A 13026-nucleotide genomic window follows, 5' to 3' on the forward strand; every position below is an offset into this window, starting at 1 on the left:
ACAAGAATTGACGGCGCATTCTTCATTTATTAATACAGAAGGATCAGCTTGGGACCCCATTTACACGAAGCAATTTGGTGTCCATGGCCCCGGGAAGCATGGCCAGCAGCTCCCGAGGACCGATGAGACGATGCATAAACAGTTGGCACATTCTCAGTTTCATGACAGCCTCAATTGTGGAGGACACTTCCGGGGACACCATGGCTGGGGCCTTTCAGGCTATCGACAGTCTTCCGACGCAAACGGGTCCGCGTGGCCGGCCCCTCGGATGAGACGACCGCGGGCTCATGCTCGAGCTCGTCATTGATTGGGTTTGCTGCAGCCTCTGCGGCCTGGGCAGCATCCATATCCACCTGCTTCTGTGCACTTTCACGAGCACGTTCGTAACGGAGCTTGACCTCACCCTTCCACTGGGTGTTGAGAAGGCGATCCCAGAAGATAAAAAAGGGCTGGGAGAAATTGGTCTTGATGCCCCAGCTTTGGTGGTGGATGTCGTGATAGGCTGCATTGTTTGAGGTGAAATGCTGCAAGGGGTCCCAGGGAAATGCGTAGCCGCAGTGATCGTCGACGGTTTTTATGGTAGAAAAGGTAAAGAACCATATGGCCTGGCGGTTGGACATGCCGGAAACCAGGAACCCAATACCCGTGCCAGCGGTGTCCAAGAGAAATCCTTCGACTGGGTGATTGTACAAAGCACCAAAGGCGTAAGGTACGTACAGGCGATGGTGGCGAGAGTGGAACGTCACTGGGGAGAGAATTAGAAAAGAATACCAACCAGGAACGGCGCTCTGTGGAACTCACCATAGAGCCAGCGGTTCAGATGCATGGCCCGGTGCAGGAAGTATTGCCAGGTGTCGACGATCGAAACGGCGAGCATGAATTGCATGGCTGGGACGAAGTACCAGTAGATGAAACCACCCAGTGCGAGCTCCCAGCTTGTGAAGGCTGGGGCTGTGACCTCAGAGCCACTGTCCAGAAGGAACGACTGTACTACTCCTGGATAGGAACCTCCGGCCAGGGCACCTGCCAGCATGGTGTGCCCCCTGTGGGACACCGACTTTGCGAGGCCCGCCGCGTCCACGCCGACCAGAGCCAGCATCGGAGGGATGGCCTTTTGCGCGAGGCGAATCCGCCGCGCCCATACGGCCACATCGTACTCGTCGCGACCGGTCATCTCCACCGGGTCAAAATATGCCACAGACATGCCAGCCAACGTCTGGATCACTTGTTGCAGGATGACATCGCGCACGACTTCCCACCGAGTCACGCGGTTTCGCTTCAGCACCTCGGCCGGGGTGTGAAGGCGATACTGTTCGAAATAACCATATACATCCAGGAAGTGATAGATCATGGACATGCCCCAGTAGGCGATGATGGGCAAGACGAGTGCGACGACGCTGTCGGAGACGGGCGGAAGCAGCGGTTCCCGGACGGAGAGGGTATAACTGGGAAGAGGAGGGAGGTCGAAGGCGACCGAGGTGTTGGCAGCCATGATGGGTGAGCAGGGTGCCAACAATGAGAAGCGTGAGATGCAGTGTTGGCAGTGTTGGCAGGGCAAGCGTTGAAATTGTTGGCGGTCGATACAAAAGGAGGGGAGACGAGTTGATCGGGCAATTAGGCAGAGAGTGAAAGGTCGAAAGCGAGCAAGGGGAGCCGGAGGGCAGCAGGTGCGATCCACGAAGCCCGGGGGGCACGATAAGAATAAAAAGGAGGGATGGGGGAACGCGTTAGGGACGATCGATAAAAACGATCAAGGCATCAGGAGGCGACGAGAGTCGGAGTGGCGCCAGTCGGATGCGGCCTTGCGGGTGTGGGCTGATTGGTCGAGCGGGCCCCGTTGTATACAGTACATGGGCTGTACCTGGATATGTACTTTGGTCCCGGAGCGCGCGAGGTATTTTCTATGTACTCTACTAGGGTAATCATCTGGCGCCGGGTACTTGAATCTACCCAGAGGATCCGCAACCGGGAGGTATATCCCAGATACTCGCGGACATGCTTGTCAAAGTGCATGGGATGACCGTTGCGCATGATATATCTACATCATACCAATAACTAGTATCAACCGTCTGCCCACCACCTGGGGGCTAAAGTAGCGGAAATTGATAGACTATGACAGTAGAGGAAAGTCCATAGTTGCCAACGAACATCTGGGTACTGATCATGCTACTGTACATGAGGCCAATCACAGCAATTCCTGAAGAGGTGGTCCACAGGAGGATTTCTAGCGATAGACACCTAGTTACTTCCACAGAGATCTCCCTATGCTCGAAATGGAGGATCACCAATAGCAACAGCACTCTCGGCAGCAGCGCGACTATGTACATCGGACAGTTGCAATGAGTCGCAACGAGTAGGGGAAATATAGTGTCTACATTGGGACTAGCGCTTCAGCCGGTCAGTCCCGTGACTCCCCATGCCACGATATGTGCAAACCAAACAAACTCCCCCACCAGCGTGAGCCGCCACTAAAAAAAAACTTCTTCCCCTCCTTTTTGTGTTTTCCTTTCCCCCCTCCCCTCCACATCCTGTCAATTCTTTCTTTAAAAGAGATATTTCCGTCACCTTCACCATGATTATCTACGAGGTACGTTTTTACGCGATGGGACGGCGGAGAAATCACAGTCTTCCCATGTGAGTGGTTGGGGATCCCCGGCTGACGAACTCTTGTGTAGGACATTGTCTCCGGAGACGAGATTCTCGCGGACACCTTCAAGATCACTCCCGCCAAGGACTGCCCCATTCTGTGGGAGACCGACTGCCGCAAGTACCTCAAGAAGGCCAACGAAGATTTCGAGCTTGAGGGTGCCAACCCCTCCGCTGAGGGTGGTGATGGCGACGATGGTGGCGAGGGCGAGGCCGTCATGGTCCACGACATTGAGGACCAGTTCCGTCTTGTTTGGCTCAAGACCGAGGAGGGTCTGAAGCCCTCCAAGGACGCCTTCAAGTCGCACCTGAAGAGTATGTGCAGCCCCAATCCCTTCCACCTTACCTGGCGCATCCGATTGATCGTGTTTCCTACTTAGGCTATGTCAAGAAGATCCTTAGCAAGCTCCAGGAGAGTGGCGCCAGCGCGGAGACCATCGCCGAGTTCAAGGGTGGTGCCGCCGGTGCTGTCAAGAAGATCACGAGCAACTACGACAACTACGACATCCTCATGGGCCAGTCCATGGATGGTGATGCTATGTAGGTCGAAATCGAAACCAAAATTCCTCTGCATCCACTGACCCGATTACTTAGGCACGTTCTGATTGATTTCCGTGAGGACGGTGTCACCCCCTTCGCCACTGTCTGGAAGCACGGTCTCAAGGAGGTTAAGGTCTAAGCCATAAATCCTTGTGGGCGACTACCAAACGCACTTGACATGAAGAAAGCATACCCGAAGAAACGCGAACCCTCTGCATCCATGCCTAGTTCGGACGCGGGGATGGGGCTGATTCTCTCCCGCCGGGCCTTTTGTCTGTTCTGGCTTTATCACGTCGCATCTTCGTATCATAATTGACCGATCGATCTGATCGTCAAGAGTTACGCCTCATGAATCGATAAACTGTTATGTCTCCACGATTGTATATTCCGTCCTCTGCTATTGTACAAACGCCAGGTCATCGGGCGTGCTCGCCGTGTGATACTCTCACGTAAACTCCGGGCTGATGCGAGTGGACCCTGATTCCCCCGAAACGCTAATCAGGTACAATTGCGTTGCGTTGTCAACTAATTATATGTAGTCATGTCAAATGTCAGAATCGATAATATCTGGTCCACTCGTCGGAAGCCCCGGTGTTTCTTGACCCATTATTTGACCAGACCGATGGAAGGCCTGTATCCCCGAGCGAGGGTGCTGCATCCGCGCTAATCCCTGGGGCGGCGTTGGCGGTTGGATCCCCGAGGTTGGCGAATTCCAGTCCCGAAACGGGATCAAGCTCCATCAGTTCATCGGCTACAGGAAGATGTTGACCGAAAACGGCATCCCATTGGTCCCAGTCAAAGTTGAGATTAGGATCGACCATAGACGGTGGGGTGGGAACACCCATCAATGAAGCGTCAGGAGAGGTCGGATCCATAAAGGGCATGAGTGGGGAGCGAGCTAGGTTATTGAACAGAGGTTGCTGATGTTGAGGTACGGTAACATGAGAGGCATCCGAGGAATTGGTGGAGGTGGGTGTGGTCAGTGAAGACGACGCATTAGGTGAGGATTCCAGTGCGGAGGAGGCAGTGAGAGAAGCAGTATGAGGTGCAGTGACATGCACCGGATTCATGTCATGTGTCGATGTGGAAAGGGGATGAGAGCTTTTGTTCGAAGGCTGGTACGAGTATCGCAAGGGGCTGGGTATTGGGCCTACTGAAGCAGCAGGATTCGGAAGGATATGGGACCGCGTCAGGTTATAGAAAATCCGGTTGAAATCGATGGGTTGACGGCCCAGGAGTGTAGGTTGGCGTGAGTGTGATGACATAACTGCTGGCGATCCGGGGGCAGACGCAGGTCCCGAGTAGTATGGACCACGTAGACTGCGTACTTCTCCTGCTGGAGGAGCGATACCCGCTTGGATCTGGTCTTGTTCGGTCCAGAGCATTTGCGGGTTCAGACCAGCCTTTTGCCAGGCCTTCTGGCGAAGACGACGGATCATGTCCCAGGCTTCACGGCCGCCATCCTTGAGGGGTCTTTGCGAGGAAATTCCATCCTCGCCTCCGACCACACCTCCATCTGGCCCTGATAGTGCCAGTATCCGGTCGATGAAAGCCCGAGATTTTGATGCTTCTGGGCTGTATGGCCGTTCATATAGATCAATGAGCATAATCCTATGCACGTTGTTAGTTGAACCCCATTCGAGAGACTAGAGAAAGTGAGATATACATTGTCGCATGCATTGGTTGGTGGTTACTAGAAACAGATCAGTCAGGGACCTGTTTTGTTATGATAATCAAACGGCTTACCCTGGCCAGCTCCAATGGAATGGTTGGAAGTCGGGATCAGTGGCAAGCTGGATAAACTTCTCCATAAATCCGTGGCAGTGACGAAGTGCACTATAGATGTCAGATATATCTCAATGAGAAGAGTGTATATGTGCCTACCTCTGCCGTGCTGCTGGCCAGATCCGACTGCGAGCATTTTTGAGAAAAGGTTGGTACGCAACACAAAACGCCTGTGAGACGGGATAAATTAGAAAGGAGCCGAGACGTCCTTGAATATATCACTTACCTTGTCAATGTATAGAGATAAGATTATTCGCGCCCATTTGTGGAAGGAGACGAGAACCGGGGTGTGGTATTGCTCCGAGCATCCATGCGCACCCTCTCCCGGAAGCTCGGTCTCAGTAGACCGACTCTCCACTGGTGAGCTAGACATGGACAAGGCCCGGCCTGATGACGTTGTATTTGTCCCCGTCAGCGGACTCTCAGGAATTCTATTAACTATTGAGTGCAGTTTCAGCTGAAGATCGAGGAGGATTGATCGTAGCTCTTCCATATCACTGCGGGTGACGGGTTTTGTGCCGAGCTGAATCTTCAGTACTCGGCGAACAGCACCTAAGGGCCTAGGTTAATTCTCTATGTAGCTTGAAGGGAGACGGGATGCGCACGAGCCATGATGTATTTGCCCCTGCCAGTCAGATAGAATACGTTGACCTTCGATGGTCCACCGCAGACTAACGGGTCATCAGGGTTGTCGGGTAGCCGCTGATTGGTGACGAGCAGCTTGTTATATTGCTCAGCCTCGGAAGTGCCCAGTAATGTGTCCTTTAATTCGCTTATTTCCTCCACGTCCCAATAGTTCTCGTCGCTGACCAAGGGAGGAAGCCCACTTGACATGGCCACCACGCCATCCATATGCATGATATGCCACCAGAGCCGGCGCCGATACTCCGCCTCGCATGATTCAATCCCAAACTTGGCCGGGTCCCGATGAAGGCCCATGGTCTGCGCAACTCTCATTGCGAGACTGACAAACAAGCTGCTAGTAAGGGGCTCCTCTTCCTTTGCCAAAATAGTCTGAACAATAAGATATGCAGCCAGGCCATGAAGAGAGGGACTGCGAGGGAAAGAAATCCTTGTCAGCCACCGAGTGACCTCTTCGCTATACATCGTCGACAAAGCAGATCGGGACGGTACGTTAAACTCTGCCCTGATAGTTCGAATGGAAATCGTGACAGACCCGCCATACCAAATGGCATGCAGTAGAGGAATAAAAGAAGGGTTCGGGCATGGCTCTCCCGAATAGCTGCGGTAGTCATACCAGTCCCAGAAGGCATTGTAAAGCTTCAGGATGGTGGGTGGGTGGATGACAGGGCTGATTGCATGAATCCCAGACATAAAGCCTTTGTAGAGTATATGACTTTGACGTCTGGTGGGAACATGCTCAAGCATCTCCGGTTCCACGACTTTCTCGTTCACCGATGGGGAATCACCAGACGGGAAGATGATCGACTGCTGGAACGATCCGCCCCGAGGTCGAGATGTGGTCAGGTCCGCCTCACCGTCCATTGAACTCTTCCATCTTCTGCGGCCATTGGGGGTGGGTTCACTGAAATCTTCGGCAGTTTCAGATGAAGATAGTTCGTGCGACCGATTCTGGTCTCTTAGCAACTGGTTCAGGTCGTTGATCTGAATTTGTGATTAGGTGTCATTCGGAACGTGTAGCATGACAAATGAATGCATACCTCGTGCGATATATAGGCCCAGTATGTCGTTCCAACGTATCTTGGCGTTGTTAGGCATTTGATTCCAAGGGCGCCATGCGGCGATGTACTCACCTTGATCGTCCGCCATCTTCGAGACTCAAGTGCCCCAAATTTAGACTTCCGACTGGGTCGACAAGATCGGTCGCTTGGCCGGAAGGAATGGGAAACTCATCACCGCTAGACTCCACAGCCGCGCGACGAGGACTAGATGGCCGCGAGAAAGGGGATCTTCCATTTGGTACATCTCTCTGATGCCATTCTTCTATGAGTGCAGACTCCGCGGCGGCTTTCGGAGCTGCTGCATGTTTCTCGGCGGCTTCCAAGGCTTGAGTGGTCCCACCAAGTCGTTCGATCATGGACATCAGTTTGTCCAGTCGGGCTTCAACCACACGCGGGTCAGACTTCTGGCCTGGTGATGATCCTGCCTCCCTTAGATGGCCATATATCGACTGTAGCTCGTCCACATCCTCCTCCAACGTTCGTGGTGTGTCCCTCCGCCGCTTCACGCCCTGGACACCTTGGGAGGATCCATTGAGAGTACCCTCCCGCTTTTGCGACGACGCATCGTAAACGCATTCGGCCCCCGTCTTCGTGCAATTCCCGCATACCGGATGGACCTATGGAAAGGCATGGTCAGACATAAATGCCCACAATTCGTTTCTTGCTGGCTGAGTTTCACCTTATCACACTTGACTTTGCGCCGGCGACAGGTGTGGCAGCTGTAGCTTGCCCGGTTCCGGGTGATCTGACGGCCTCCGGCTAGCGGGCCCCGCGTCGATGATGAGGGGCGCTCAGAAGAGGGCAACCCCGACGCCGGCGTGATGGGGGGAGGGCTGGAGCTCATAGTCCCTGGCTCGCGGCTCCCAGACTGAGGAGTTTGCAGAGTGCGCCGAGGATTGCAAAAGATGAAGGCGAATTGCGGGGAACGACCGCGAGGGCCAATGACCGCATCGGCATTAGTCGGATGCCTAGGAGATCTGGCACCCACCCGGGAAGTATGCGGGCGCGATCCGGCACCGAGTCCTGCGACAACTTGCATTCCCCGGAGGATTCTGTTTGCTGAAGCAACTCGGTTTGAATCGCGACCCTATCTCCCAGCGATACATTCTATACACGCAGCCAGGTTGATTGGGGAGGGTATCCTGACAAGAAGCCATGTAGGTAGCTACTCACTGTCTAACACAGAACCATATTAGAATTGTAAATGCCACTACTTCGCTAGAATTGACATCCAGCGAGGAAAATGCGAGTAGAATCTCGAATTGTCCGAGGATCATCTGGCTTCTAACCAATACCTCAGTTGCAAGTATACTGTAGCCTGTGATGATTGAATAGTGGCCTCACTCCACCTGCTCAATGGCACCCTTCTCTTGGTCCTCGCCCAGGATACCACCCTGTTCGTTCATTCTCTGGTTAAAATTGTTTTCCGCTCTCCATGCTAGACAGCTGGCACTCGAGAAGAGAATATCGAGCTGTTCCAGATGTCGATTGGCGGTTTCTGTGGATTGTCAGATGAACGTACAACAGCAGGCTGCAGACGGGGGGATAAAGGTACAAATACTGACCAACATAGAACAAGTAAATAGGGGCTAATAAAGTTAGGTTGATGAGAGCAAAGAGGATAAACACCCAAAAGCCAATCGCCTCAATGAGGTACGGAATAATCATGTTAATGGTTCCACCAGCGATTGAGAATGCAAAGGTCGCCAATGCGGCACCTTTGCTTCGGCTTGCCAATGGGAAGACCTCCGTTGGGTAGACCCAGCTGTGATATCGGGGTCAATAGTGGGCTTCATGGAGGAGTTCACGCCAAACTTTACCAAGTTGTCAGCCAGGTACTGCCATAGATAAAAGTGTAGATGTATAAAACAGCAGCAACTCCAGAGCCAAATTCATTAGCCAAAGCTGTATTGCTCTCTGAATGAGAGATCGTCTCGTGTGACAGCACGCCTCCAACAATCAGGACTATACCCATCAAGAGACAACCTGTGAGCATCAACTTCCTTCGCCCTACGCGGTCACAGAGGTAGATCGAGAGCGCCAAGCTTGCAATATACCCGAACCAGTTGCCTCCTGCCAGGAGAGCTGGCTTGTCTCCTTTGAAGCCAGACAGAGCGAACATGTTTGGCGCATAGACCGCAATGAAATCAATGCCAGTGAGCTTCTGCATCACTTGAACACCGGATCCAAGAATAACTCGTCGACGGGTGTGCAGTTTGTCCTTGGTGAACAGCATGCTATAGAAGCTGTGCGAAGTGGAGGTTGCCTCGGTGTGAATGGCAGACACGATCTCTTCCATCTCCATCTCGATCGCGTGTTCATTCATTTCGATGCGACATTTCTCTAGGACGCTACGCGCTCCTTCTATATCACCAATTTTGGCTAGATGACGGGGCGACTCGGGGTAAAAAGGTGCTGCGAAGACAATAAAGACGAGGAAGACAATCTGGAATCCGAGAGGGAAGCGCCAGGCAAAAGACATGGCCTGAGTCTTGAGACAGCCGAATTCCATCCAGTATGCACTATTGATATCTGTCAGCTAATGCTCTTCTGCTCCTTCGGGGAGGGACCGACATCGTAGACCCAACCATTGCTAGGGTAAATTGCACAGCAACAAAGGCCCCTCGCAGATGGGGGTCTGCCAGCTCCGATGTCCAAACTGGAACCATGGTGTTCAGATGGCCGCATCCAATACCGCTGATTACTCGCGCAAAGGCGAGCCAGGTGATATTTTGGGCTGAAGCCAACAGCGCAGCACCTAGAATACCCCACAGGCATCCGAGCTGAATTGTCTTGAGACGACCAATGGAGTCGGCAATGTATCCCACAATCAACGCACCTGAATCATCTTAGCTAGCAGTCAACGGACTTCAGTGGATATTGACATACCGATCGCGAAGCCACCAAACCATAGGCTAACCAACCCACCAATCGCTGCAGCATCTCGATCACTGCCGCCAGCGACACCCATCCGCTGCATATAGTCCTCATTATTGTTGACCTGGCTCATCACAGCTGTGTCGTAGCCGAAGAAGAGAATCGCACATCCGGCGAATAGAAAAATAGCGTAGGTCATCGCTTTCCCTTGCAGCTTCATGCATCTTGACGGCGAGAATCCACCGGGAATGTAGCGAGCAAAGGAGGCCTCCGCTGGGATAGATTGGTCAGTCAAGGGGCTTTTAAAGACACGGAAAAGACACCTACGTCGAAAGATCGACTGTTCAAGAGTAGCCACCCCTTGTCGCTCTGGGAGGACGGGCATTTCCATTATTGTAATGGCTCCTTGGAGACATACCCAGCGATAGATAGAGAATGCGCGCTTAAGAGGAGGGCGAGATGCCACTCCTCGTCGCCAGCCTCGGACTTGGTCCGACTGTTGCCCCCGGATTTCTTGCCCCAGAGGCTCCACTTCTCCACAACGCACTCGATCCCTCGGGTGAGTGTGGGCCGACAGCGCGGGATACTCACGAGGCTGCGATGCAGATGCTGGGGAGTGGTGGACGGAGAAGGGCTGATCAAGTTCGGTTTGAAGAGGTAAACCCGGGTTCATTCTCACGAACGCTTATACAGGACCACGAACACAAGATGCCAGGGCTTTCAACCCAGTGGATTATCTACCCAGGGTATGGAGGTATGTTGTACAATAAAATACACTAACGCTATGCATACAGAATTCATGAGCAGCTCCTGCAGTGTGAATGTATATTTAAAATCGGGACATAGGTGCCTTGCCCACCTTCACTTCCTGCTCCAACGCATCCAGTGCGGTCGCATATTTCGATTCGAGTGTCTTCAACTTGTCCGCCTTGATTCCGACACGATCGATGGTCGATGCGCGAGTAATCCGGCCGTCCACGCTGGCAGCAATTTCATTGGCAAACCAGCGTCCCTCACGGTGGGCGACGAGAGTCCATGCAGAGCCCTCGCGGCCAGCGCGGGCGGTTCGTCCGACACGGTGCACATAGGTTGTAACACTAGTGGGAACGTCATAGTTCACAACATGGTTCAATGATGGCAAATCGAGACCTCGCGAGGCACGGTCGGTAGCCACGATTACCGAGATACGGCCCTGCCGGAAGGCCGTCAATGTCCGACGAGATGCGGAGGAATTGTTGGATTTGATGATGGTTCCCATGCGATCAGCGAGTGATGGGTGGAGAATGGACATGAGACGGGAAAGGCGTGACGCAGACTCGGAGGACTTGGTGAATATCAGGACCGTGGTGTTCGGACGAACGCTTTCCGGCGCGCGTTTGATAGACTCGGGACCAGGAGTTTCGGGGCTTGAGCCATCCGATGAAGAATCGCTTGTCGAATTATCATCGGACTCTGATTCAGATTCAGATTCAGATTCAGAGTCCGAGTCCGAGTCCGAGTCAGAGTCAGAACCAGACGAAGAGGTCTCGTCATCAGAAGATTCATCATCACTGGACTCGCCAGAGCTAGAGCTATCGGAATCGAGCCCAGGGGCGGCAGCAGAGATAGCTCGAGCGTCCACATCGACTTCAATATAGGACAGCAAGAGGTGCAACAGATACAAAGGTTTTCGTGATCCATCACCAACGGGGACTGTGTACTCATGCAATCTCGGTGGGAGGGTGAAATGAGTCTCAGATTGGGTGGCGGATGGATCCTCCGGATCCATGGCATTTTCTGCACCGATAATGACCATTTTAGGCTGGACCAGACGTAACGAATTGAGTTGTGAGATATCCCGAGTCATAGTAGCACTCAGTACAACCTTTCTGGGAGGCTTCGTCTCAATGGTAAGTCCAAGCTCGGAGAGAAGTTTGCCCCCGGGGCCAAAGGTTTCCGGGGCTTGTCGTGCATCAAGTGAGCCGATCACTACGTCAACCCATTCTTGGAAGCTTTCATTCAGTAGGCGATCCGCTTCATCTATCACAAGCCACTCAAGATGTTTGAGTGTAAACCCTTTGGTGTAGCGCAGATGGTCCACCAGTCGGCCCGGCGTACAGATAAGAATGTCGACGTTAGGCTCTGGTTTCTGAATGTAGCCAGGGAGGAAGCCATTCGAGTCAACTGCCTCGCTCACACAGTCCTCGAGATTGAAATCCATCCAGTCGTTTCCCTGCAATCCTGTCTGTTGTCGGTGTGCGACGGTCGCAGGGTTGTATACCTGGTCTATTCTCATCAGAAGCTTTTGTTCCTCTTTGATAGCCACGTTGCCAACTGCACTTCCAATATGGAGACGTGAGCCAGAAGCACAGAGTTCACAGGCCTCGCGCGCCTGTTTAACCAGTTCTCTGGTGGGGACCACAATTAGCCCTCTAAGTCGTGACGCCGGTCGTGGGTCCAGGGCAGTAACTAGGGGGAGCACATAGGACAATGTTTTCCCAGATCCAGTAGCAGCAGAGATACACAGATCCCCTGGATGGTGATTCTCGCCCTCCAGAAGGAGAGGGATCACGGTGGATTGTACGGCAAATGCCTCCTTGTAGTTGTTCTGTTCAAGAATGCGTAGAAGGTCATGCTTGATGCCCAGGTCCGAGAACTTGGTCTTGTCCGTGGTCGGCGCCCGCAACGGATTGGCCAGCCAGGGAGGCAAAGAGGAGTATGTCGGGGCAGTCTCCAACTCCGGGGGGTTTTCCGGCTGTGGCAATGGCTCGAGACCTTGTGCAATCACAGGCTCAATAGTGTCCTTTTTCAATTCCTCGGAGCTTGGTTTAGACTTCTTCGCCTTTGCACTAGCAACTGTCTTTGTGCGTTCGAACTTGGACAGGATTCCCGCATGTTTGCTTTTCGGGGATTTGTGCTGGTCCTGGTCTTTGATAGGCCCTTCAACATCTTGTTTATCCGTGGACTCCATGTTTATATCTGCAGATTCATGAGTCTTTTTGTTGTCTTGCCCAGATCTTTTCTGTCGACTATCCTTCGATTTCTTTCCTGCTTGAGTGCCGAGGTCGTGCGAGTTTGCAGCAGTCTTTTGGCTGCGCTTTGGCGAGATAGCACTTTCTTTCCCGGTCGGTTCCGGGGAATGTTCACCCTGAAGGACATCTTTGCGCTTCTTTCGCTTTTTGGTGCTGCCATCGTCACCGGCCGCTTCGCCCGGAAGACTTTCGCGTCGCTTGTGCTTCTTGGTCGGTGTTGGGGTGGTAGCACGGGGGACATCAAGATCTCGCTTGCGTTTGTGAGACTTGGCCAAGTTGGAGGTAGATGCCATCTTCGACGACTCTGGTGTAGTCTTGGCTCCAGCTATCCTTTTGGGCTGTCGCATTCCTTGAGGCTGGCGCGAAGCTTGGTGCGGAGCAAATTCGTTTTTTTTTTTTTTTGTGCCGGCAGAACATAGGCGGTCATCTCCATTGCCTCACCGCCCATTTTATCGCGGACCGCG

General features: G+C 53.0%; 5 protein-coding genes across 5 annotated transcripts; 1 reads left to right on the plus strand and 4 right to left on the minus strand.

Moving 5' to 3' along the window:
• Positions 1-170: 170 nt before the first annotated feature.
• Positions 171-1492, minus strand: sur2 (sphingosine hydroxylase; the record flags this gene model as incomplete). The annotated part of the gene is made up of 2 exons (XM_056946904.1): positions 171-745; positions 802-1492. The coding sequence occupies 2 exons, from the start codon at positions 1490-1492 to the stop codon at positions 171-173; spliced, it is 1266 nt and encodes a 421-aa protein (XP_056798903.1).
• Positions 1493-2572: 1080 nt separating this feature from the next.
• N7459_007737 (translationally-controlled tumor protein) lies at positions 2573-3325 on the plus strand (the record flags this gene model as incomplete). Its single annotated transcript, XM_056946905.1, has 4 exons — positions 2573-2587; positions 2676-2961; positions 3027-3186; positions 3241-3325. 4 exons carry the CDS (start codon positions 2573-2575, stop codon positions 3323-3325), a joined length of 546 nt encoding a protein of 181 aa, XP_056798904.1.
• A 412-nt stretch (positions 3326-3737) lies between these two features.
• N7459_007738 (putative C6 transcription factor) lies at positions 3738-7518 on the minus strand (the record flags this gene model as incomplete). Its single annotated transcript, XM_056946906.1, has 9 exons — positions 3738-4797; positions 4853-4879; positions 4933-5022; positions 5071-5141; positions 5198-5523; positions 5577-6597; positions 6654-6693; positions 6747-7291; positions 7354-7518. The coding sequence occupies 9 exons, from the start codon at positions 7516-7518 to the stop codon at positions 3738-3740; spliced, it is 3345 nt and encodes a 1114-aa protein (XP_056798905.1).
• Positions 7519-8014: 496 nt separating this feature from the next.
• N7459_007739 (uncharacterized protein) lies at positions 8015-9942 on the minus strand (the record flags this gene model as incomplete). The annotated part of the gene is made up of 6 exons (XM_056946907.1): positions 8015-8172; positions 8240-8439; positions 8495-9196; positions 9249-9522; positions 9564-9824; positions 9879-9942. The coding sequence occupies 6 exons, from the start codon at positions 9940-9942 to the stop codon at positions 8015-8017; spliced, it is 1659 nt and encodes a 552-aa protein (XP_056798906.1).
• Positions 9943-10380: 438 nt separating this feature from the next.
• Positions 10381-12909, minus strand: N7459_007740 (putative ATP-dependent RNA helicase DBP6; the record flags this gene model as incomplete). The annotated part of the gene is made up of 1 exon (XM_056946908.1): positions 10381-12909. The coding sequence occupies one exon, from the start codon at positions 12907-12909 to the stop codon at positions 10381-10383; it is 2529 nt and encodes an 842-aa protein (XP_056798907.1).
• Positions 12910-13026: the final 117 nt, after the last annotated feature.

This window comes from Penicillium hispanicum (genome assembly GCF_028827665.1).
Source record: "Penicillium hispanicum strain IBT 35686 chromosome Unknown utg000006l_segment0_segment0, whole genome shotgun sequence".
Lineage (NCBI taxonomy): Eukaryota > Fungi > Ascomycota > Eurotiomycetes > Eurotiales > Aspergillaceae > Penicillium > Penicillium hispanicum.